The 26,403-nt window shown below is 46.8% G+C and overlaps 1 protein-coding gene across 3 annotated transcripts in view; it reads right to left on the minus strand.

The window, feature by feature from the left end:
- Nucleotides 1-26,403, minus strand: part of LOC119379425 (WD repeat-containing protein 11) — a 448,867-nt gene that overhangs the window by 261,932 nt on the left and 160,532 nt on the right. For all 3 annotated transcript variants that reach the window (XM_037648735.2, XM_037648734.2, XM_037648736.2), the window contains 2 exons: nt 11,204-11,386; nt 4,212-4,320 (listed from right to left, as the gene is read on the minus strand). In XM_037648735.2, the coding sequence (XP_037504663.1) occupies nt 4,212-4,320; nt 11,204-11,386 (292 nt within the window). The remainder of the gene's footprint in view (nt 1-4,211; nt 4,321-11,203; nt 11,387-26,403) is intronic.

The raw sequence follows: 26,403 nt of genomic DNA on the forward strand, positions 1-26,403 counted from the left end.
TTCCTTAGCCTTCGTCCCTTCTTCGCGCTGTTTTCAACAGAATAAGATGTACTAACTGGCCCTTCAAAGCACCCTGCTATCGCCAGCGAATGTTCACGTGTAGCAGCGAAGAATCCGAGTCGTACTTGATCGCGATCGTAATTGCCGTGAGCCATCCTTACGACACGATTGCTTGCACCTAACGTGTCAACCTTAGCTGAGTGTTTTCGACTGGCAAGTTGGGTGTATCGTAGTATATTAATTGTGACTTTTCTACTTCGCTTTGGTGGTGAAGCACAGTGTCGCGAAAGCTAGCAGACGACCGTGAGGGACGTGTGAAACCTTCGTCATTTTGTAGTGCCCAACCAGTTGAGGATTCTCTGCGGGCAGCAATTTGCCGCTAAGATTTCCTTCTTCCGATCGAGTGTGTTAAAAGGAACGAAGAACACTGTATTCGCAGCAGAAAGCGCCGTGCTACGCAGCCGCAAGCGCAGGAGCCGCCGACGCACGATGGACCTTAGCGAGTCGCAGCGCCGCCATGCGGTGACTGTGGGAAGGCATCAGCGCGGTGGCCACGCCAAAGCGCGCGCTCAGCACACTAGCCAGTATATTCAAGGCACTATAGCGAAACGATAGCTTATCCGACGCCTTTCCAATACTTTTCGTGCTTTTCGCGCTTTGCTAGTGGTCAGAGCGACGGTACATCCGCCACAACCGCGTTATCGACGCGAGCAGCCATGGGGTGCAGTCGCGGTATGATGCCTTTTTGAATGCCAATGCTTTTCGTGCTTTTCGCGCTTGGCCAGTGCGACCGGTGGTCGGAGCAACAATTCGTCCGCATTATCAACTGGATCAGCCAGCCGCGAGTGGTGGATAAGAATAGCATAGAATAAGGCGTAAGTCATCGCTCCGCGATAGCACGCCTGCATGTCGCCGTTGTCGGCGAATAGCCAGTGTTAGCGTGTTGGTGCAACTGTGCTGTTCGTGTTGCGCGCCCGTGCTTGTTTGATTCGTTCGCGGAAGCCGTTGTTTCTGCGTGCTTTTCAACGTGGCGTCGCTATGCATATATGAGAATCGCGTCGTAACGCTGCTCGGGACGCAAAGGAAGCAGCAAACACTTTTTGAATATTGGAAATAAAAGTTTCACTGTTCTACTAGCTCAGGTCAGTCATATTTTTTTCGATTTCACTACAACGAAATGTTCGCTTCAACGAACATTTTTCCGAGCACCGTCAGTTTCGTTGTAGCGGGGTTTGACTGTATGTGTCGACCGACCATCATGACAGACCTTGCACTGCCATATGTGACATTCGCGTACAACTACTCCCGGCACGACACTGCTGGATACTCACCGTTTTACCTTTTGTTTGGACACGAACCAACGTTGCCATTGGATACATTCCTTCCGGATCCTGCAGTGTCGACCCCGGAATACGCACGCGACTACCATGCCCGTCAGCTTGTCCAAAACAGATTGACAGCTTCTGAAGAATCACAGAAGCACCATTATGCAAGCGGCATCGTGACAAACGTTTTCCGACGGGTTCCCTCATTCTTTTCTGGTCCCCAACGCGACGTGCCGGCCTCTCTCAGAAGCTATTTTCTCGTTACACGGGCCCGTACTGCGTGCTTCGACAAGTGACAGACGTTACATACAAAACTGTCCCGGATAATCCAACCACCTCTTCTGCTCTGTTATCCAGTGATGTCGTCCACGTATCAAGGCTCAAGCCTTACCACCCTCCTTCTGCTGTGGCCCCATAGACGCGCCGGGTCGGTGCTTTTGCCGCCGGGGTTGTGTTGCGTGGTTTTTACCAACGTTAACAGTGCATAGTGGGATATACCCTGAAAAGGCATCTGGAAAAGAGGTGAAGAAGTCAACGTTCTGTTGTGAGCTGTGCTGTGGCTTGCTACTGACTTAGTGTTGTAATTTCCACGTAACAATATACTGTAAGAAAAAAGTGCTTTGCCACTATGAACAAGATGGAAAGAACATTTCAGGGGCTACTCAACAGCATTACGCTTCATGACTTCCAAAGTAGCTTTGAAGAGTGGGAGAGAAGTTCGGCAAGTGTTTTTCCAATGAAGATTGTTTTGGCAGAACTAGGGCCCGTATTCACAAACATTCCTCGACTCGAAACTCGACTTCAAGGGATCCTTGAGGACTGTCTCGCGTTGCAGAAGTCACTCTCGACTAGAAACGCTCCTCGAATGGAGAGAATCCTCAGTGTGCTCCTCGAGAATCTCGAAGTAGGTCAGAAGCTCCCTTGAGCGCTCCTCAGAACAGTTTGCAGGCAAACATGGCAGACGTACCGTCACTTGACTGCTTTTTGGAATTTGCTTTTCATGTTCATGATGTTTCCGACGAACTTGCAACTGTTGCAGACGACTGTTGTGTCGTCTGCCATACACAGGGGCCCTTGCACAGCATCGAGCACACAAGGAAGTGGCTATTAAAATAAACCTTTGTATTATAATAATAACAACGTACGTCGTGTAAATTAAGACTTTTCTCTTCTGTTGCAGTTAAAATAACCAAAATGAACTACAGGTGCGAACGACTCATTTACAAGCAGACGGCGCTCGCAGAGAAATGTGGTCGTCTGCAACATTTCGTCGTCTGCTACATTTCGTTCAGCTGCGAAGCAATCGTTGCATCACATTTTCAGTGCGATGTAATCTATGCCGTGAGATATAAGTTGAGCAAGTCAAGGTAAGATTCAGTTGTTGTGGTCTTCTGTTTTACACCGTTTTATACTTGTTTGCCACCTGACAGCGGAATATTTCTGTGCGAGAACTACAATAAGAGCACGCTGCGTGTGTCCCCTTTCCAAATGGTCGTCGTCTCCGGCGAGCAATTACTGAACCCCTTGCCTACAGAATAATATGCGGGTGGCACGTACACGTGTTGGGATCTTCGATGCGTGTAAAGAAGTAATATCGTAACCTGCTACCGCTCGATCGCATACTAGGCTGTTATGTTGCCAGACACAACAACGTCAGGAACTCAGTCGCCACAACACACGATAACATCTCCTCCGCTGTACCACCGACTCAAAAAAACCGTACAGCAATTGTTTAGAATGGAAAATAAAAAGAAACATTCTTGTTTTGAGGCTCAAGGCATGCTTTAGACAGCATATTTTGCATATTCTCTTCTTCGTGCGACCCTCAGGTGCGTTGAGTTGGAGGACGCCTTCGTGAAGGGCTCCTTGTCAGAGAAAACGTTGAGGGACATCCTTGAATGTCCCTCGCCCCTCGAGTTGAGGAGAAGCCTTTTCCTCAACTCCACGAAGTCGAGGTGGAGGGTCGAGTCGAGGAGCGTTTGTGAATACGGGCCTAGGTGCTTGTGTTGCTAATTAAAGCACCCCTTCATCTTTCTCTTATGAGGGAGGGGGGGAGTCCCTCTTGACTCTTGACAACTACATGCAGAAAAAATGGAGGCAGGGTGTGCATTTTCTAAAATACAACTATAATAAATTCGTGGCCAACTCTCCCTGTCTTGATAAGCATCCTATTCTGCATACAAAAATATGTTGGCAACTCCTATAAACGAAATCGAGCTGCGGGCAGAATGCCGTGGTCGGCACGGGTCTCTGCTTGCTTCGGCAGGGTGTTCATGGAAGCTTGCGCTCGAACTCGCATAGCAGGCTGCTGGGAACATCTCTGTCAGTGCCTCATACATCCGTACAGCAGACACGAACTATTGTGGGGACATAAGCAGTGGCAGCAGCAAGTGCCTACTCAATGAATGGAGGGGCCCTGATTTATCAATTGGAGTGTGTGCCACAAACTGCAACTCTGCTGAGCGCCATGGCCCAATGAATGCGGTGGTCCTAAATTACAACGGCTGGAGGTGTTCCTGTACTGTGCCCTGAACGTGGGGAAGTGACTATTGATTGAGACAGATATAAATGAACTGGAGAAGACTCCTCGCAGCGGGGTTTTTAGGAGACTTTGGGGTAGGGTAGGTGAGACAGATGTCAAAAAATGCCGAGTGCACATCGCGCATTAAACAAACCCCATTTAAACATTAAACAAACCATAAACCACTGTGAGACTCCTCTTATCAGCAACATTCACCAGAGCTGGCTTCTTCAAGAGCGGTCCACACCACAGATGAACATCACTACAGATGATAAATGACTGCGACAGCAGGTAAAAATGAGAGGACAATTAGCCTTTGGAACAAGCATGCAATGCACTTGTAGTATAAATTCACCAAAACTTACCAATGCTGTTACACAGGGAAAGCTGTCTGGCATGGTTCGTAGAAGGGTCAAGCTTCGGAGATCCCACAGTTCAAAAGGCTGATCTTTGAAGAGTACTACAAAGTACTGCCTGAAATAGTGTTAAAAAGGATGGAAAATTTAAAACTTTGCAACAGAGTAGAAAAGGCCAGCATGTATCAAAAGCTCCCGTGCATCATGCAGAAAATTTAGTGCATTCAGCCATTGGTTAGATAAAAGTCATACTGCTACTTCGTGCACAATGTTTTCAAACTGAAGCATGATTAAGGTTAATACACAGTTAAACCTAACTACTTAATTAGACCATTAAATGATTTCTAAGAAACATATTTTCAGTTACACAATGGAAAGCTTGTTATTCAGAGTTCGATATACTACAGTAAAACCTCATTAATATGTACCTGCTTCAAACGTACTAACAGTTAAAGCATAGCTGCAACAAATTCCCAGCAGAGTTTCCATACAGTTAAATGGATTCACTGACCACTTAGGCTATCGTGGTCTTTCCCATGCCTACCAGTTAGTATGTACGTAATCGCTTTTTGTGCATAAAGGTTGACTGTACTCCTCAATTGGTGGTGTGGCCAACAACACAAAAGGTCTTCCACCTTTTCAGAATGTGGGGAGACCGGTCAACCAATGATACAGACTTTGGCATGAGTGTGGTGGTGTCTTTAACAGATAAACATTGGAAAAGCATGAAGGCATCAAGGCAGCATTAGATGACTGTGGCAGTACGACTCAGTGTGAGAATCCCATTACAAAAAGCATCTTCAGCTATCTTCACGATAAACGGCAGCGCACGCTGGGTTAAGACAGAAACACAAAACACGAAAAAAAGGACGACACTAGCGCTGAACTTCAACTGATCTTTATTGACCACCACAGTTGCTTAAATAGCATCTTGTTGCGCATGCGTGTAGCATCTGGCAGAGCAAGTTCAATAGACAATCCCATGAGCAACAAAACCCAGAAGCCGCGATCAAATCACAAAGCAAAAGCGAAAGATTACAAAATAAAAACCCAATAAAACCAACACCAAAAACCAAACCACATCATGTGTTAATACCTAAAAACTTCCGCTCTTTTGAAGATAGAGCAACCGATTGTAATCTTTCGCTTTTGCTTTGTGATTTGATCGCGGCTTCTGGGTTTTGTTGCTCATGGGATTGTCTATTGAACTTGCTCTGCCAGATGCTACACGCATGCGCAACAAGATGCTATTTAAGCAACTGTGGTGGTCAATAAAGATCAGTTGAAGTTCAGCGCTAGTGTCGTCCTTTTTTTCGTGTTTTGTGTTTCTGTCTTAACCCAGCGTGCGCTGCCGTTTATCGTGAATATGACCAACCAACTAGCCCACAAGTACGTTTCAGCTATCTGCTAGGCAGCATGAGTGGCATAGCGCTGTTGGCAATGCTGTAAGCATACTGCACGCTTTTAATAGGTGACAATCCATGTCTTCGTGCTTCCCTTTGCTGCTTGTGCAGGACCACTAGTAAACCGCGGAGACACGAATTGCACATCACTTGCAGAAACGAAAGCAGTTCGCCATCATCATGTTGACCCGACAAGATACTTGCAGCACTCATGCACAGTCAGGACTGGAGCAGGTACGAAGAGCAACGCTTCTCGGCAAATGTGCATGTACGATACAAGCACCCCGGCAGTGACGGCATGAGCTTAGCAGGTGATGCGCTGCACACAATTCACTGTAATGACGGCCACCTCTATGCGGCAGCAGCTTCCGCATTTCAGTGAAAGAGCACCAGCTTAAACTCAGTAGCAGATTACAGCACAGATTCGCACACACATATTGAGGATAGCCAGATGTCTGTCCTCTTGGCCGCCACTGTACGTGTTCCAGGCTATAGTTTTGAAATGCTCCTTGCCACCATCACATGGTTGTTGAGCAAGAGAGCTAAAGCTTTTTCTACGTGTTGATGGAAAGAAAGAAAAGGCCATGCAGTGAGTACTTTAGAAAACATTTACTGCAACATTTATTTATTTTTTGCTGGTAATGGCGGGGCACGTCGGGAGACGCAAATTTGTACTACTTTACAGTTATTGTGTACTACCATTTAGTATGTAGTTATGCGATGCACACTGCAGGTACATATTACTGAGCTTTCCCTGACAGAAAGACAGGGGAAATTTTGAGAGGGCTCGTTTATTTGTTTGACACAACCTTAATGACAACCACTGTGGTATTCTCATGTAAGGGCTGCAGAATTTTAAGCAGGAGTTGGTCAAATGATACGAAGTGTGCAACAGCATTCAGAAAGAGGTGTGCTTGCCTCCACACGAACAATGGCAAGCTTTTATTTTAGCACCAATTGCTATTTTGTCTGTCATTACTGATGTGTAAGCATGGAGCCGCAGCGGCTGAATTTTGTTTTTGTACGACGAAAACTTCAGCATGGGTTTATCGATTCAGTGCCCTAATGAATGCTTCTAGGTGGCAGAATAACAGTGAGGGCAAGGAGGCACATATAAAACAGATACACATATTTCCAACTAACTGTTTATTTGTTTTATCCCAACAACAATTTTTAAAACATGCATCTATGAATGGCGAGTATTTATTGCAGGACCTAGGAAATCATTATAAGCTACATATTGGTAGATCCAAAAAACGGCAGGAAGGGGAAGATGGAAGCCTGCGATGAAAAAATCCCTCAACAGGGGGTGGGTGCTCGAGCCGACGCTTCTTCAAGGCTGGAACTGATTTCCAGCCTGGAAGAAGACAGGCCCACTGGTCGAATTACAGAGAGTGCGCATCAAGCACAGTTTTATGCAAAAGCAAGGCTGAGCAGCTTTTTTTAAATGATTATGATAAATATATGCTGTCAGTAGGGCATCAGTGAGATTATAAAAGTGATGATTAGATGATAAAAAAAGCAAAAAGCCTTTTTTTAAAACCTAACTAGATCATTTTCTTCAAACTTAAGTCATACTTAAACAAAAGTCTAACTTGAAACAGACCACAGTTCCATAGGTGAAGATGGCAGGACATCTAAAAATTGTCAATGACAGGAAAACAATTCCTGTGTTCAACGCAGAAATTTGGGCCAGTTGGTGCTAACAAGCACACCTGTCCTGTTTACGAGCCTCTTCTTTCTGTGATTGTTGCTTGGCACTTGTTAAGATGCACAAGTTAAGTTTATGTGCTTGTGGATGAGCAATTAAGATCCAAGCCAATGTGCAAGCTCTTTAAAGGGCCCCTAAACTATATGCGACCATTTTTTAACATTTCAAGTAAATACGCACATCACGTTCAGAATGCCATCACGATGAACAATGCCAAACACGGCAGTGCTATGGGCCACGGGCGCGCCATAAGTTCCAAGAAACAATCCCTTCTCCTCTCCAGGCGTTTTGGTAATCCCCAAAGTAAAAGGCGCAAAGACGACCACGAGAGAGACACACACACACACGGGCGCCTGTGTGTGTCTCTCTCTTTGAGCCTTTTACCTCGGATCACACAATACCCTCACACCCCCTTGTTCACCCTAACCTGATAATCCCCAGTGTTGGCCGTGACCCTCTAAACTTGCCGAAGAAATGTGGCCTAGTTGGCGGTATTTCTTATTTATTTATTCATTTATTTATTAACAGATACTGCGATCTTATAGAAGATCTTGGCAGTGTGCTACATATGTAAGCGCATAAAACAAAAAAAATAACAAAGGGGAACAACAGTCAATAAGTTTCTTCACACATGCGCTTTGAAGAACAAGACAAAAAGCAAGCAACATTACTCTAACAATATTCAAACCAAACAATCAGTTATAACGAATAAAAGAAAGAAAGAAAACTCAACAAGAACAAAACGAATGCTCGTCAGTGAAGGTGTAGTTCAAATTGTGATAGGGAATCCTGTCTCACAGTTTTATTGCTCCATTCCTCTACCATCCTCGGAAAAAAATACTTAAAGGAGTTGACACGTGTAGCGAGTGTCTGAGCATGGCAGCATAACCTGTTGAATACATGAGAAGGTGAGACGTGTCAATGTTGTAGTGACCTTTTGTTAGTTTTTGAAAAACGATTTCAGACGACATACACGATTTCAATTAGATATACTAGGCTGCTTCGAGATACGAGGTTAGTGACTGAAGTTCAGCCATACGTATTGTAGACGAACCTAACTGCTCTTTTTTATAAGTTTTCCAGTTTCCCAATATTGTTTTTAGTGAACTGGTCCCATATAACTACGGCATATTCTAAAACAAGGCAGACAAGTGTTTTGTATGCCAACAAACATATTGTAGGAGTCGTGTCTAAGCGGCATTTGAAGCGGGATATCTTTGGGCTGCCTTAATGCATCAAGCTGCCTCTGGTCTTAAGATGGCAGCGAGAGAAAGGTTTTGCTGAATGTAAATAGTCGGAACGTTATTGTAGCTTTCTGGCCAGTGGCATGGCTTTGTATGCATCTCCTTGCTCAGTGACCCATTCGGGGTGTGGCAAAAAAGTGCTCTTCGAAAAGAGGCTAGGGGCCGGACGGTGTCGTTCGGAATGACTCTTTCTTGCAAAACAGTGCTAAGGGGGTGCATATACGGGTTCACTTAATAAATGTGGAGGGGAGGGTGCAAACTTAGACACTGAATGCGCAAAAACAACATAGCAATCGGCTGCTTCTGCTTACAAAGATTTCAGAGTGACATAATTTAAGATAAGTTTTAGGGATGTCATGTTTCGGAGGTGAAGGCACAGCTCTTATATGTAGGGGACTTCCAGAGTCGAACATCGCATTTGTTGTCAGGCTTACGCAGTTTGAATGAAATGAATAGAATTGCAGGAGAATGTGATTGAATGGAGTGGCGGTTATGATACCGAGCCTGTGTAAGAATAAAGAGGAGAGAGTGGGAGAACAAAATAAGTAGAAAGGTGTGTCGATGCAAGTCCAAGGTACAGAAAAGCTAACTTCAAGAATTTGCATAGAGTCTTCTCTGCTAAGTGGTATGTAATCACTGTGTTTGTTACAATCGTGAGAAAAATATCGTAAAGGAATCATGGAATGGAGAAGCACAGCTGCTGCATGGCACTTCTCAAGTGAACTTTAAATGAGGTGTAGTAAATATAAAATAAAGGGAAATTACAGCGGACAAGACAACAATCTGCTGCTGGTGGGAGCTGAACCTACAACCTCTGCATTAAGAAGAGATGCGGTAAAAGACAATGCGTTGCATATAAAAGAAAGATATACATGTGTATCATGTAATTTCATGAAACATAATGTTTCATGCTTTTATGTGGCAAAATATGACATACATGGAAGGCGTTGGAGACCTGAATCCATTAAAAAAAGAATCATGATGGTTAGTGGTTTTAGTGGCGCAAGGATCAGGTGTGTTCAAAAAGCACCATGACTGATATGTGGTGTTAACAGTGACCAATGAGCTTCTGTGATAGGATGTAATATGGCTGTAAAGCGGCCCAAAATCAAATGCAATATAAAAGCATAAAAGGTACATAGTATAAAATTATGGCAGTGACACGTGGAGTGGTCTATGGGTTCTGAACGTATGAGCAGCGATCATGATGCTAAAATGCCAGAGAATGGAACTGGCACGAATGCCTCCTCAGTGCCTCTGAGCCCAATGAGCCCAAAGGCTGAGAGGGCAGGCACTTTCTTTTGATGGAGCTACCACAGCAGCAACCTCTGTTCAGAAGCTGTGCCACGGATTGTCTGGGAAGCAGGGGCAGAAATTTGTTTCGGGAATCTGAACTTGGGGCTGGACAGGCAGATGTGTCAGTTTGTGCTCTGTATCCCATGGCAGAAAAATATTTCGGAAGGGGGGAGCACATGCCCAGTGTGTCACCCCCTGGCTATGTTGCTGCTGGGAAGATAGCATCAACACTATGTACACCCTTGCAATTTCTTAACAGTGTGCTGCGCGTGGGATATGGTAGCATCTAATATTCTCGAAAGGTAACAAGATCTGCCAATGATGCGCAAGCGCACAAAGCACACTGAACTGCGAGCGCACTTTTTTAATAACAGTAAAAGCACACTAGAGACGATGACACAAAGAAGACACACACACGCACACAGATAGCGATATGTGTGTGTGTGTGCGTGCCTTCTTTGTGTCGCTGTCTCTAGTGCACTTTTACCATTCTTAAAAATGGACTACCAACGTGCCCAGATGGCCACTTCAGTAAGGATCACATTAGGGGCCAACGCTACAGTTGTGACAGGGAGGTGAAAGCAGAAGTTCGACAGTGGTGTCGCCAGCAGCCACCATAATTCTTCGCCGACGGCAAGAAAAGACCTTGTTTTGTGTTGGAGAGAGTGTGTTGCCCATGCTGGTGACTATGTTGAAAAATTATGCCACCACTTGTACCTGACATTGCAAGCTTTCAACTGATGCCTGTAAACACAAATAAAGGTATTACCTTGGAGGCATTACTTTCTGAATCGCCCTCGTAGTGTTGTAATGGGCTCAGTACGAGACAAGTGACAAGTGCATGTAATGCATGTAGTGCACGTAGTATACTGGGTGCATGTAGTATACTGTGCATGTATACCGGGTGCCACCTCACATGAATACAGAAGGAAACAAAACATTACGCAGACAACCATCGATCAAGGCCGTAAGTGAAAAGAGATACTCCGGTGTTTTTGAAGATAGACACACATATCTTTTCTTATTAATTAAACTTGAAATGAACAACAGAAGTATTACTGAGGTTGTTTTCACACTCAAGAAACAACTAATGCCCATGTTGCCTACTGTGTTGTTGGCCCGCCTGCAGTGTAGTTTGCCAAGGAGAAAGCGAGTCAGTTTTGGCTGTCTTTGACACGATACTGCATATTCCCTGCTCTATGCAATGCAATAATATCTGCCTCACATGTTCACAGGAGCCTTGACATAGATCGATAGCATTTTCTGGTTACTATCTTCAAGAAGTGTGTTGCAGGGCTCCTTGGTGACATGCATGACATGTAGTGACTACTTGTAATGGTGACTTACTTTAAGTGGGAGACCTTAATGCAAGTGATTGGCGACTCCTCATTGGCGTCTACACGAACCTGCTGCACTCGGCCTGACTGGATGCTGGTCAGGACGATCTCATTTCTCACTTTGCTGCCAACCGTAATAAGATTGGCATAGGCAAAGGAGAGAAATGAAGTAAGGCTCACCCATTCGATTCCTCTGCAAAACAGTCAGTGCAGGGGGAAGCATGAAAAAATGGCACATCACAAAAAGAAATGGTTACAAAGTTTTTAAAGTTAAACAACCCTACATACTCAATACTTGGGCATATGGTGGCTCTCAAATGCGCTTGACAGCCACATAGCTCTTAATTCTGCGAAAATTTGAATTTCTACTAAAAATAGAAACTAGTGCCAAAGTCTCTATGAGCTATGGCTCAAGCCATTAGGCTGCATCAACTAGGTAGAGAAAAAATTCTTGAGCCATTCCACGCTGTGAAGGTGGATGACCAGCGAAGCTATGTAGCGCACAACAGTGAATTTTGATGAAAGGAAAAGACACCTTTTATTGTCTTGAATGGGCGGCAGTGGCGGTCATCACAACATGCGCGCACACACACAAACACACAAATATTTATTCTTGATCTATGATCATTACATTCCTGTTGCTCTTCCATTCGTCTTTCCTCGCAGGCACATTGCTCTTTGGGAGATCTAACTATATGTCGCAATACTCTAATAATAACTGCTGCGGTTTCATGTGCCAAAACCATGATATGATTATGAGGCACACCTAGTGGAGGGCTCCAAAAATTTTTACTACCTGGTGTTCTTTAATGTGCACCTAAATCTAAGTACACGGGCGTCTAGCATTTTCACTTCCATAAAAAATGCAACCACCGTGGCTGGGATTGAACCTGCGACTTTTGGGTCAGAAGCCAAACACGGTAACCACTGTACCACTACAGCGGCTGAAGTACCATAGCTACTACAGAACGTAAACATATTGTGCCACTCAGCAGCTGCTGGTTTATTTATTGCATTGTGCTCCATTGTGGATGATTTTTTCTCTGTGAGTAGGCTTCACTGCAACACACACTACATGGAAAAGCCAGGTTACAAAGACCAAGCTTACACCAATCCCCTTAAAGTAGGCTTCACTTTTAAACACAAATTCATTGCTGGGAAGACATTTCTCCAGGGGAAATATAAGCCGTCTTGTATCAAAATGCGTCGCTAAATAAGTTTCTTTAAAACTTATTTTATAATTGTTTGCTGTTGCCCTGAGGTGTCCTGGCACAGAGCGGACGTGGCAGCTGCGGGTTTCATTTCATCGTGCTCCAGCGTGGATGACTACCGCCACCTAGGGGAGCCTGAGGAAACTAGACTTTTTGTACACGCCCAGGTCTTAGCCACATGCAGCTTCGCTGTAAAAAAAACAATGGAAAGTGAATGAGGGGCAACTCTCGTTGAAGTGTGGATCGTCCGGTATCACCTATTTTGTGTGTGCATCAACATACATACTTGCTGCTCCGCTTTATTTTTGTTGCAGTTGCTTGCGCATTTAGGCTCACCAGCACAGTCAAGGTGAGTCCCACCTGTGATTGCACTTTTTGTAGCGTTAGCTACACTTGCCTAGCCGGAGCTGATTTCGCGTGGGTCATCATGAGCTGTGCTGCGCATGCGCGAGGATGAGTGCGGAGCCGGCATCTCACACGCTCTCCGCCACCGCCGCGCGCGGCTCGCCGCTGCTGGTGGCGGAGAGTGGGAGAAGTGGCGTCGTAGCCGTGCAGACAGACTGGCGCCGGCGCGCGCGACTCGCCGCTGCTGCTCTGCGCATTCGAGAGGGGTGACGTCGTAGCCATGGCACGCGCAGCTATTCGCCTTCACTGTGCAGTCGCCGTCTGACAATGCGCTGGTGCCGCTTGATAGCGCCTCTGACTGGCGTTTGCAGGTGGGTAACGCCATGGAGAAGGAGAGCGCAAATGCTGCTCAACGGCGCAGAAGAGCCGAGAAGCTTATGTCATCGGATCCCGAAGTAGTTGCCAGGCAATTAGCGGTTCAGCGTACGAAGAATGAACAGACGAAGGCTAAACGAGCTGCGGAGACACTGGAGGAAAGACGTCTAGCAAAGCAGCGTCGCCAGGATGCTGAGCGACGTGCCGAACCACCTCTGCAGCAGCAACAAGACGCCGTCGATGACGTCAAGGCTCGCCGATCGACTGCCTATACTGTGAAACTTAGCGAAAGCGCCAGTGCGACCGTTTGGATACGTGTGCGACATGTGTGAAAGACTATGGCACCTGAAAGCCGCTTAGTAGTGCCATGCTTGAAACGTTGAGTTTAGTGAGTGGGGTGAAACCGTGTACAATGTGCAAGAACTTTCTCGTTAAGCAGAACACTCCGCTCTTTAGCGTTACCAATGGGTATCGTTAACCGGCCATGCCGCCAGGTCTACCGGTTCTGAAGGATGTGGCCGAATGTGTGTCATTGGAGCAGCAGGAAGCATGACAATCAAGCTAATCCTAGACAATCTGAAAAGCTCAGAATAATCGGCTGAACCTTTGCTAACGATACGTATATCCTGGCATAGCCGAGCTAAGCCACTGCAATTTTTTTTTGTGAGCCCTCGCTGCTGCCATGGCTTGCATACACACAGTTGCATATTTGTAGCCCCATACACACATGGCACACATATTGAATAATCCTCTCAGAATGTCAGCACATGCGAGAAATTTTCATTACAAAACAAGTAGTAATTCTAAGTATACAATGCACTAAGATAAGTTCAATGAGCACGCATAGTATGCCGATGTCTTGAAGAAAAAATTCGAGCATGCTCATAGACAGTGATGTCGAAGTAATTTTTGGTGGTTTATGGGCCGCTAACCAACGTGTACTCAAGTGAAAAGTCTGTTCAGTTGTACCGAACATTGAGCCTCACATATGTGGTCCAGGGGACGCAGGCCAGGTGCACAGTCACGTGAAATATGACATGCAGCCAAAATGCAGAGACGGTTTTTGACTGCATGAAAGGAGATTTTCGAAAGCGGCATTTACCAGGAGCTAATACTGAAACCTTGGGCGCTTAAAGCGAATGTAACGGTGACAAAACAATTTTTCACGCATCACTGGCATGTGCTCTCTGGTATCGGGCTAGCAGACAACGCGCGAGCGTCTTGATCAGATAGCCGCGAAAGACACATGCCTTTGAAATAGGCTGGTTGCCCAGAACGACAAGTGCTTCATGATTCCCGTTTACAAGTTTTCATTATACTTTAAACAACGCGAATACAGCCGAAAACTGAACCATATAGCAGCTTCGAATGCAGCCACGGCATTCAATTCCGCGAGCGATGACGCGACAGAGGGTCTACTGCGGTGGCGGCGCTTGGCGGCAGAGCCGCTATAACGCCGACGGCCGGTTCCCATTGCGCTCTGCTCCTTCGCCCAGGAACAGAAAGATAGAGGAGGCGCTGGCAGTGCTTATTTTATATGACCCGAAGCTGTCATTGTGCTGTCACGCGAAGCATCACCTTTTGGAATTGGAGCCATGCTGGCTCCCCGGGGACACGATGGCACAGAACGCCCGATAGCATACGCTTCTAAAACGCTTAGATCGAGCTAGCGAAAGTATGTGCAGATTGAAAAAGAGGGCTTAGCCATCATGTATGGCGTAAAAAAGTTCCGCCCGTACTTGGTTGGACGTAACTTCCTACTTACGACTGATCACCAGCCTTTTCTGGGATTCTTCACCAGAGAAACACATTCCAGAAGTGGTTTACCCGAGAATGCTTCGTTGGATTTTAATTTTGGCTGCATACGACTACACCTTGAAATATCGGACAGGTCCCCGCAACAGCAGCGCTAACGCATTAAGCCATTTTCCAGTATCGGGACGCGAGGACAAAATGCAACCACCTGGACGCCGCTCTTGAGCGCTGTGGAGTATCCACCTTACAAGCATCTGACATCGCGGAACTTACGAATAGGGACCATATTCTGTCGACGGTGAAGAATTACGTTCTCTCTGGTTGGCCAACACATTTGGAGAACAATCTTGTGGCTTTTGCAACAAGGATGAGTGAGTTATCTTTGCATCGAGAATGCATCTTCTGGAAAAATCGAGTGGTCATACCTCAAGCAGGAAGAAATGAGGTGCTTCGTTTGTTGCACGCAGATCATCCTGGCATGACAGCAGTTAAGAGTCAAGCAAGATTGCTAATATTGTGGCCAAAAATGGACAAGAAAATCGAGGATCACTGTGACAGATGCCAAGTGAGCAGTCAAAGCAATCCAAAAGAACCAGTTCACTTCTGGGTTAAGCCAGATCAGCCTTGGAGCCAGCTGCATATCGACTTTGCGGGACCCGTACAAGGCAAAGTTTTTGTCAACGTGTTGGACGCATTTTCCAACTGGGCTGATGTGCAGATTATGCTGTCAATGAAGAATTCGGCAGTGATCTTAGCTCTATGTGCACTGTTTGCCACTCACGGTGTTCCAAATATTTCATTTCCGACAATGGAACCACATTCACGAGCGAGGAGATGCAAGCATTCCTCAAGCTTAAGGGCATCCACTCAATGTTTACAGTGCTTTATCACCCTGCTAGTAATGGAAGGGGAGAACGAATGGTGAGGGAAGTAAAAGAAGCTTTGAAGAAACAGTCTGGAAACAACACCCAGTGCAAGATATCCCACTTCTTATTCAAACAACACCCCACCCCACATTTAGTGACTGGCAAGAGCTCGGCGGAGATGATCATGGGCAGAAAATTACGTTCAGCATTAGACAAGCTGCACCCAGTCTGTCAGCACGCTACCTCTGACATGGTTGTGAAGGGGTTTTGTGTAGGGGATTTGGTCTATGCCCGAAGATTCCCTGCAGGAACTCAATGGAAACTGGCAGAAGGGTCCAGTTTCCTATCTGGTTTGGATGTCCAATGGCAATGTGCACCACAGGCATCACAACCGAGATGCACATGGCCGATGAAGAAGCCTTCAGAGCCACTATCTGACTACCACTTCCGGCTTCCTCCGGTACGAGCACCTGTCGACGTGGAGCCCGGTGTCACCAGCCCAAGTCCTCTCTACACGCCCGAGGAACCAGACCTGAGAAGATCTACTCGAACTCGAAGACCATTCGTTCATTATGGCTCCAGTGTTTAGAGACAATGTGCTCTATTTAAACTTAAAAGCGAGGAATGTTAGGACGCAGCACCAAACGTCACTCTCTAGTGTTAGGACACGGCATTAGACGCTGCTCTATTCGTGTTGAAGCCATGTGCAAATGACATCATCTGTTTGTCGCTATCTATCGGAACGCGCAATAAACCTTTTGTTGAATAAAAAGGACGAAAACACCTACCACAAGAGAATTATTCTCTTGTGGTCGGCGTCTTCGTCTTTTTTATTCAATGATTCTTCCCAACCAGACGGGCGTCCGTCGAAGCCTTGATTTCATAAACCTTTTGTTCTATTGCTGAACGTCCATTACAGTAGCATAAAAAGCCACGTTGACAGACCAAGGTGCTCACTTGCCTTGAGGCCCTAAATGGCTTGCTTCTTCTTTACTATGGAGAACTCAAGCAGAACACGCCGCTTGTATAACTGCACAGCAAGGCGAACCTTTCCGCAGTGTGGTATTTGGCCACGCCCATAATGACAAGACGCTCCTCGTGGGGTACGGCTGCTGCTTATTACCATGCCTGTAGAACAGCGAACGCAGCAGCAAGTAACTTAGCCTGCGCACCAATGTCAACTTTCAGCTGCACCTCCGTAACTTCAATGCACGCTGTTACAATCCGTCAAGACTTTTGCAAACCATGTTTACTTTATGTCGTCCCAATCTCCAGAACGTTGAAGTCACCGTCACTCTCCGCTCTATCGACCATGTCATCGACGGCTGCACGCTTGCTCCTACAGCAGGTGGTGAAGCGATTAGATTTCATGCACTTGTTGTATATTTTGCTGTATGCCGGACACTTTTTGGTGCGTGCGAAAAGTTGCAGTACCAGCATTTTTTTCGTTCGCTTTTATTTGCTGTTCTTGAAACAAGTTCAATTTTGTCTTCCTCAGTCCACACCTTATTTTGCGATTCAGTGAGTTCCTCAGCTTTGCAGTATTCCACTGCTGTGACCAGGGTCAGGTCTTTCTTTGGAAGGAGTTTTTCATGCAGAAAAGTGCTAGAAATCCCATACACGGTTTTGTCCCTCAGAACGGAGTCTCATAAATCACTGATATTACAAATTCCCAGTTTTAGCCGCGAATCCTGAAAGAACTGTTCGAATGGCCCGCCGTGTGCCTGACAATGCGAGCGAAACACATAGTGTTCGTAAGTGTCGTTACACTTGGCAAGCAGTAGTTTTCAAATGCCTTAACCAAAGCATCGTAGTTTTTAGCTTCTTCCAACAAAGGAATAGTTCACACCCACTACAGGCGAGGACTTGTTATTGGACTAGTCGGGCTAGTGTTTGCACAACACCATGATAACATTCAGTACTACGGGGGATTTTCAAAGATGCAGGTGCTTTTACTAGAGCTGTGCGAATAGCAAAATTTTGGGTGCGAAGCAAATTCGAACAATAAAGATTGAGTGCGAATCGAATCAAATAATTTTCGAATAATTTTCAAATATTTCTCGAATACTTTTCGAATATTTCAAAGCGAAATTACAGAAAAAAGCTGCAGAGAATCCCTGCTTATGTTCTTATGAGACAGGAATAATTACAAGTCAGAAACATGGTCAAAGAACAGGTAAGGGGGAATGCGGCCTTCGTATCGCGAAAAAAAAAAATTCGATTTTCGAAAGTTATACCTTCAGTGAATTTTATGTAGCCCTTTTTCTGATTCCAAAATAATAATAATAATAATATCTGGGGTTTAACGTCCCAAAACCACGATTTGATTATGAGAGACGCCGTAGTGGAGGGCTCCGGAAATTTCGACCACCTGGGGTTCTTTAACGTGCACCTAAATCTAAGTACACGGGCCTCAAACATTTTCGCCTCTATCGAAAATGCAGCCGCCGCGGCCGGGATTCGATCCCGCGACCTTCGGGTCAGCAGTCGAGCGCCATAACCACTAGACCACTGTGGCGGGGGGGAGGGGGGTGATTCCAAAATATCGTCACTGAAAACTATGTAGAAGTGCGGTAAAAAACTTGTGCTTGCGAGGTGGCGAAAATTACTGCGGAAATCGCAAAAAAAAAACTGCATTAAAAAAAAATTATATGTCCGCAACGGCGCGACCGGGCGCCGCCATCTTGGGCTCGTCGGAAAGAGCATTTCTCCGTCTTCAAATTTCCCGCTTCAGCTAGTTCCTCCATTAAAGAAAAAAAAAGCGTAGAAAAAAAATTACAGCATATCCACAGGTAAATGATGAAGAGCTTGGGCGAAGCTCCTGAAGCAATCATGGTCTCGGGATTCGCTTCTCGTTGAGCCCGTTTTGCAGCGGCGTCCTTGGCGCGCACCGTCACGGGAGCCGCCTGGCTGCCGCCGAGCGAGCGCCCGCCGCTGCACATCGTCCATGCTCTGCCAACGATCCGACACGTACGGCGTTGATCCAGGAGAATGAGAGAGGCGCTCGTTCCCCGCGCATTCCCGCGCAGCAGCCAATTGGAGAGCGGTGGCACTTCCAGCGCCACGTAGTGTCGATTCACACAAGCGCCATATTGCACACAATTCTATTGGACCAACGCCATCTAGGAAATGAGACAAGAAATGGTGATGACGACACAGATTGTGTACAGCGCCATCTAGAATATCGTCCCTGAACTGCAGTTTGTATGTACTTCTATGAGACAGCGCCATCTATTGCATCATACGGGAGCTCCGTTTACGCCGGACAACGGAGACGTGACAAGGTTAGACTAAGAGGAGCTACGCCCCTAAAAGCCAATGTTTGAAGTTCGTTTCGAGTGCACGCGTCGCCATTGGTCCGATCCTCGCTCCCGGAGAGCGTTGTCTGCTGCTTGCACGTTGCGAGGTCACGCCTGTCTAAAATCTCGCTACATAGTGACGCGTTCGCACTCGTTCTGTGTTCATAGGTAGACGGTCATTTAGAATGAAATTACGCTTTAGTTTGGCAGCTGCAAGCGGAAGCTGAAGCATCAGATTACGATAGTGGGCCGCGCTCGTCGCGAACATCGCAGACGTGCGTCTCGGACAAACTGTTCTGCTGATCAGCATTTCAACATTTCGCACCTCGTGACGAAGACCACTGCGGGACGACTCTTCGTACTCGCTAGCATGACGTACTACTTTGAAAGATCGGGTACCGCGGCCGCGCACATTGCGACCGAGCTTACTGCTCGGAGTCGTGGCTAGGCCTAACTCCGCTCACGGCGCCGATGTACGAGACGAATCCGAACTTTGCAAGCAAGCACATCGCGCTAGCGGACATGCGAAAGCGAAAAAGCCGCAACGTGTTGCGTCAAAAGCAACGAATCGTACCGCCCGCTGGCTCCTCGGTGTAGTGTTATCGGTACAATGGAGACTGTGACGCAGGCATGGCATGAGCGCCTGAGGAGCCCGCAGTAAGACAACCGGTCGACACTGAACCCAAACAACAACTAACCTTTATTCTACCCCGTACATCTAGGAGGGGGGCGCCACTCATTAGCACAATAGTAGCGACATCTACATCTCCCCCATTTCCGCACGTTCGGCAGTCATAAGTTCAGACGGTCCAGTGGGACCACGCGTCAGCCACTACGCGTGCACACAACACCATCGCGACCACCAATACCACCATCACTATCACCACCATCACCACCATCACCACAAACACCAACACGATCACCAGCCCGTCCCGAGTCGCTCGTCGTTACCGTGGTACTTGGAGGACCTTGAGATGGGAGAGCTACTTGCAGCTGTGGCTCGGTTGCTTCTGATGAAGCTGGTGGTGGCAACGATGATGCTGGAACAAAGGGGACAAGGTGACACCTGTTACGCTGCAAATAACACCTTGTCCTGTTTCTACTATGTAGCTCCTGGGTCTCTGTGCTGGGCTTAACACAGTTCCCTTTACGTTTTCTGGCCGCACCCAGACTTGTTGTCCTACAAAAAGCTGCATTTGATGCCTGCGCCTATGACGCCGATTGTAGTTCCTTTCCTGCTTTCTTTGGTAGGATGCGTTCCTCAACGCTACTGCGTCTTTTGGTGGCACGTTTGGATGTAGCAATTCTTCCTTCTTAGGGACTTTGGTCCTTAGCCGACGACCCATAAAGTGCTGAGCTGGGCTAAAACCGTTGACGCCTGGGGTATCCCTGTAACTTAAGAGAGCCATGTGAGGGTCTTTTGCCTTGGTGAAGAGGTTTTTGACCGTCCTGACCATTCTCTCCACTTCCCCATTTGAATGGGCGTAGTGGGGACTGCTTGTCGTATGGACAAAGTCATACGAGGAAGCGAAGATTGCGAAGTCTCGTGACGAGAATGGCGGGCCATTGACAGACCGAATTTCCTCCGGTACCCCGTGGCAGGCGAACATGCTCTTTAGCACATCCACGACAACTTGCGCAGTTGTGCTCCTCAAGATTATCCCTTCAGGGTACCTGGAGTAGTAATCAACTACCAGGAGGAAAGTTTGCCCACAGAAGTTAAATAGGTCCATGCCGAGAAGTTGCCACAGACGATCCGGGAGAGGTGTCGGTACAAGTGGCTCAGCGAAGTTAACTCGTGTGAGTGCGCATGTCTCACAATTGGCGACCAGAGAGGTAATGTCTTTGGAGATGCCAGGCCACCATACTGAATCTCGCGCCAAGGCTCTGCTTCTGTTACAGTCTTGATGTCCCTCGTGTAGTAGTGCCAAGACTGTAGATCGAAGTGACGATGGGATCACCAAACAGGTACCTTTGAGCAGTACGCCGTCGCAAACAGAAAGTTGATCGATCACCGAGGAATACTTGGAGATGTGCAATGGCAGCTTGTTCTTCCGAGGCCACCCCCGCTGACAGAAGGAGATTAATGTAGTGCATTCACCATCCGAAGATTGCGCTCGACGAACTTCCTGCACATCTAGAGGCAAAACGTGGCAGCCACTGTTTCTGCAACACAGAGCTCCATCACATCAAGGGTTGTGTGAGCCACAGTTTCTGTGGTAAGGATTTGCACAGCATTCGCGGAAGATTCATTTGGGTTGTTGATGAGAGAGAGTATCCGCTGTAGCCAAAAGCTTACCAGGCACTTCCGAATAAGCATTTGTTCTTGTTCAGCGTGACCCCGGCCTCAGCAAGACGGGACAGAACCTGGTTCAGTCGGACCTCATGTTCCTCTCGAGTGCGTCCGAAAACAAGTATATCATAGATCATACTTGCTACGCCTTTCTGTCCTTCAAGAATTCTGGCCATCTGCTTCTGAAAATACCAAATGGAAGGCGGCAGAAGCAGTACCGGCCAAAAGGGGTTATAAAGGTCGTGAGCTCTTGAGAGTCCGTAGTCAGTTTCACTTGGTGGAAACTCGCTGTGGCGTACCTTGGAGAACACCGTTGCGTCTCCGATAAGCCCGAGGACTTGTTCAACCGTTGGGAGGATGCGACGTTCTCGAAGTACGACTTGATTCAGCCGGGTTAAGTCAACACAAAGACGGTAATCTCCTGAGGCTTTAGGAACCACTACCAGTCCAGAACACCATGGCGTTGGATTGTCAACGCGGCGAATCACTCCGTCACTTTCGAGCTTGTTGAGCTCATGCCTCACGGTTTCATGTAGCGGAATGGGAATGCGACGAGGCACGCTGAGGGAGAATGGTGTAACACCAGGCTTCAAGCGGATTCGATATTCCTCCTTGAAAGTGCCAAGTCCGTGGGACAGTTCAGCTTGAAGTGATGCCTCAGGGGCCTGCACGCCGCCAAGGAATTTCACAACATCGAGGGCTTGTATAGCTGGAAGTCCCAGAAGAAGAACAGAGGGCGATTCAATGACAAAGAGTCGCTGCAAGGACGTCTTCCCGCGCCAACGAAGTTGGGCTGTATATGAACCGAGTACCCGCAATGGTTGACCTCCAGGACCGGTAAGCACAGTGTCAACCTTGTCCAGCTTGGCTGGAAGCTTGGGGAAGTCTTCGGGTACAGCAGAGACTTCGGCGCCAGAGTCAACTTTAAATTGCATCGTGTAGTCGTCAACGGTGACGTCCACTAATAAAGACTTGGGCCCCGCCTCGACGGTGCTCATGTGAATGGAAGCAGCTTTTTGCTTCGATTTCCGTGAGCGACAAACTTCCGCGAAGTGCCCCTTCTTTTTGCAAAAGTTGCAGAGCGAGCTGCGTGCCGGGCATTGCGTTCGAGGACGAGACACGTGGCCACAGAATCCGCAGGTGAGCGTGTCTGCATTATGATGCTCGAAAGAAGGCTTCGCATAGCCTGCAGTACGACAACCGGTCGACACTGAACCCAAACTACAACTAACCTTTATTCTACTCCGTACATCTAGGAGGAGGGCGCCACTCATTAGCACAATAGTAGCGACCTCTACACTTGGAACCGTGGATGGGCATTTTACGCATCAGCGAATGTCATTACCTGTGAATGTAACAATGAAAAAAGCATCAACACACAATCTCGTTAATTCTGAATGGCATTACAATGTGCTTTGTGACAACAGTATCTGGTCCCACTGGATGTGAGCCTGGATTAATAGACCTTTTTCAAGCGATCCCAGAACCCCCCGCGGTCGAGCGAAGCACTATGGGAAAAGTGTGTACGGCGAGCCCGCCGGCTGTTCCGTTGCTTGCTGCTCGTTGGCGCCGTACGGAGCACCAAACGAAAAAAAAAAAAAAAAACGCGTCGCCGCTGGTTGACTATAATTCAATCCTAAATACTACACATGTCTGCGAAAGGAATGATGCAGTCAGTGTAGGTATTACCGAGCAGTTAAGCGGCATGCGAGTTATCACGTGCCGATACATACAGTCAAAACGTGCTATCGTGAGCAATGTGAGCTGGAACACTGAATTCGTATTTATTGAGTGATTACTTGTTCACAAGCCGCTATGGCATTTAATGCCATAGCGGCTCGTGATCGGGTTCAACCAAACTGTAGAGAGGTGTAACAGTGTTCAGGTATACAGATGATTATTTGGTTTTAATTGACAAGGCACGCGCTGTACAAAGAAGTGAGCACATTCTAAACGTGTTTAAAGAAAAAGGGATGGGACTAGAATTCACCTGCGAGATGCCTTGCTCTGATAATTTGCAGTTTCTTGATACATGCTTTTAAGTTTCACTGCGGAGCATGTTTGCGGGCAGTATAGCCCACGTTCAGCGAAATCGGTGTTTAATTTCGCGTCGGCGCATTCGAATATTGTTAAACGAGGAATTGTGATGTCATGATTATGCACAGCATTGGAAAAAAAACTTGCAAACATAAGATGAGCAGTAGTTTCAAGCTGCAAAGTGATCAAAGAGGAGGGATATCCTGCGTATCGCTGAATCGGTTTGCGAAAATCTGTTCACATGGCAAAGAAAGATTAACATGGACATCCTCCATTCGTAAATAATGAAAATACTAGAAATATTGCAGTTGTTCCACATATGTAAAAGAAGTTGCATGGCCTGAAGAACGTAGGGAAGCGATTTGGGGGTGAAGGTTGTGTTTGCCACCCCAAATAAGCTTAGTCTATTAAGGTCGCAGGGGTCTGAGGTGGGCAAAGAAAAACGCGGTCAGAGGCATCCCAATTGTTTTGTAGATTGTGTAAGAGTTAACCGCAAATTTCTCTTTCTTGTGTCCACATGCACATCGGCCAGACTGGTTGATGTATTAATACGCACCTCAGCGAGCATCGAAATTCATTGAATGGAGCCGTCTCATCTCGCATCGCTATGTCAGTCATGAAAATGTAATCCCATCTTCGAAAGCACAGTAATTTTGTACCATCAACCTAATCGGACAACGCAAGAAATTTCGGAGGCATATCATGTCACAAATAACGCCACACTTTGTGTCAGTCAACCTTCTCATTCGTTACAAGACAAGGAATTCAGCTTTATTAATCGACTGTAAGCATGCGCCTTGGTGTGACTTTTTGTGCCTCTTTATGACACGCACGACGCGCTCCCATTTTTGTATATATGGTTTTTTTCACGCGTGCAATAAACTTTCAGTTGTGTGTGAGCGCTGGTTTGTGCATTTCCTTCCTTGTACTGCTCCTTTCTTTTTTCGCTCTGAGTACTATTCCAACCTGTAGTTATAGCACCAACGAAGGTTAGTAGGTACATAGCGTTCGTTACATATAGAGTGCGAGCGACGCAATAAATGTATCTCATTTCCCCAAATGCCGACTACACTTTCTAGTGTACGCTTTAAATATCAGAACCTCACACAGAACTCGTTGACAGTGTCGATGGACGTTGATTCCAAGTGCATCCGCGAATCATAGACCGCTCCTGCACTTCATAGGCAACCGAGTTGTATTTTTTTTTTTCATTTATGCCCTAAGGCGCACTGGCGGCAAAAAAAAGATAAATAAAAAGTGACGCTTCTGAGCCGCTCAACTGGTCCAACAGTAGGACAGATGGAAATCGTCGAGAGGCCGCAGCAGCTAAACACTGAAGTTCGTGATTGAATTGCGCAGTAACATGTTGCACCTCGCCAAATTCACTGTGTCTAAGAAGTCCTGCCACGGCGCAAGCGGAAAGCTACAGTGCGAGGCCCGCGCGCTCGTCGCGGCGGCTGCTGCGGCGTACACACATTTCCCATGAGCGCTTGCGCGCCCGTTGGTGGCGCTCGTGTGCTTGAAAAAGGTCTATTGAATTCCATTTTATTATATGTGCACTCCAGTTTTACAGCTGTTCATTCATGACACAATACCAAGAAACCTACATGCTTGCTAACCTTTTCTTTGTTAGACACAATGTTAATGAGAACTAACAAACAATAATGCCAAAGAAGGTATAGGGGATGTTATTTGTAGTGATTAGTAGAGGCCGGATTCTTAGGCACTAAAAAAGCCCGTTTTAGGAACCATAAATACGCAGGCAAAACAACGTTTTAGGCTTCCAAAACAGTAAATATACACCAATTTCACAAGGAGGCTGCCATTTTTAAAGCACGCCACCGCCGCAGCGCCGTCTATCGTCTGCGACGTTTCGCCGCCCTTCCGGTGTGTGGGGTTCCGCGGCGGTGTATGCTAGTGTATGCAGCGTATGCGCTCGGTTCACGAGGTATTGCTGTTCTTCGCAGCACACGGGCAAAACAGGGCAATGCTTTTCGAGTGTAAAGGCGCTGATAAATAATCGCTAAGCTTGCAGCTTCAAAATGGTTGAAACAGCAAGCAGCGGCGGCCCACGAGGCGTTCTCGCCGCAGCGCCGACGATGAGTAGAATGCCAATGCAGTTCTTAAGCAGGATGTGTAAATTGGTAATTGCTTCGTATGTTTTGTTATAGCTGGCCGAGTGAGGTTCTTGGAATAATCACTATAAAAGAGCGTTAACATTTAGGACAACTGTCGAAGTATAGTCGGAGAAACATAAATAGAGACGAGCGAACACGTAGGCCATTGTTCGGCTGCGCGCTACCCTTTTGAAACGTCCCGTATGGCCATTCCAATAATTCCGTATGTTTCCTCAAGAATCTTACTGAAACATATGAAAAATATATGGACAATATACGAAAACATATGGATTACGTATGCAACATATGGAATTATTGGAATGGCATACGGAACGTTTCAATAGGGTAGGTGCGCGCATTAGTGTTTAAGATGGCTCCCGGGTTTCCGTGCCGCGATTATTCAAGTTCAACGTAACTCTAATCCCTAACAGACCATTTTGGTTCCGCTTGGCACGTTGCAATACAATGTTCACGGAACGACAGGAGCACAAACACCGATGCCTGTGTTTATTCGTGTCGCCGTCGTAGCTTGTGGCCTCTGATCCTTGCATAGGATAAGGAACAGAAGTACGACATGTACTTCTGAGCTCAAAATTCGGCGTAGAAACAACACCGATGATAAAATAAAAATAAACCTGTTGCACATCCGGAAGCGTGGCATGGCGTAAGTTCGCTTCGGCGCGAGCCGCCGCCACTAGCGATACGCCGAAGGGGCGCCCGTTTTTGCTAACATTATTGTCAATTTGTTTTCTGGCGAATATTTCAGAAGCATTACGACGAGCGCACGTGTCCAGGTAACGACCTGGCTTTAACGAACATGGGCCGATTATTCACGACACCCAGGCTGCCGCGCGAAAAAAAAGATGCGGTTGTCATAACGCTACCCCAGTTATCGTCACAAAATTGACAAGT

This window comes from Rhipicephalus sanguineus, chromosome 1 (genome assembly GCF_013339695.2).
Source record: "Rhipicephalus sanguineus isolate Rsan-2018 chromosome 1, BIME_Rsan_1.4, whole genome shotgun sequence".
NCBI classification, from domain to species: Eukaryota; Metazoa; Arthropoda; class Arachnida; order Ixodida; family Ixodidae; genus Rhipicephalus; species Rhipicephalus sanguineus.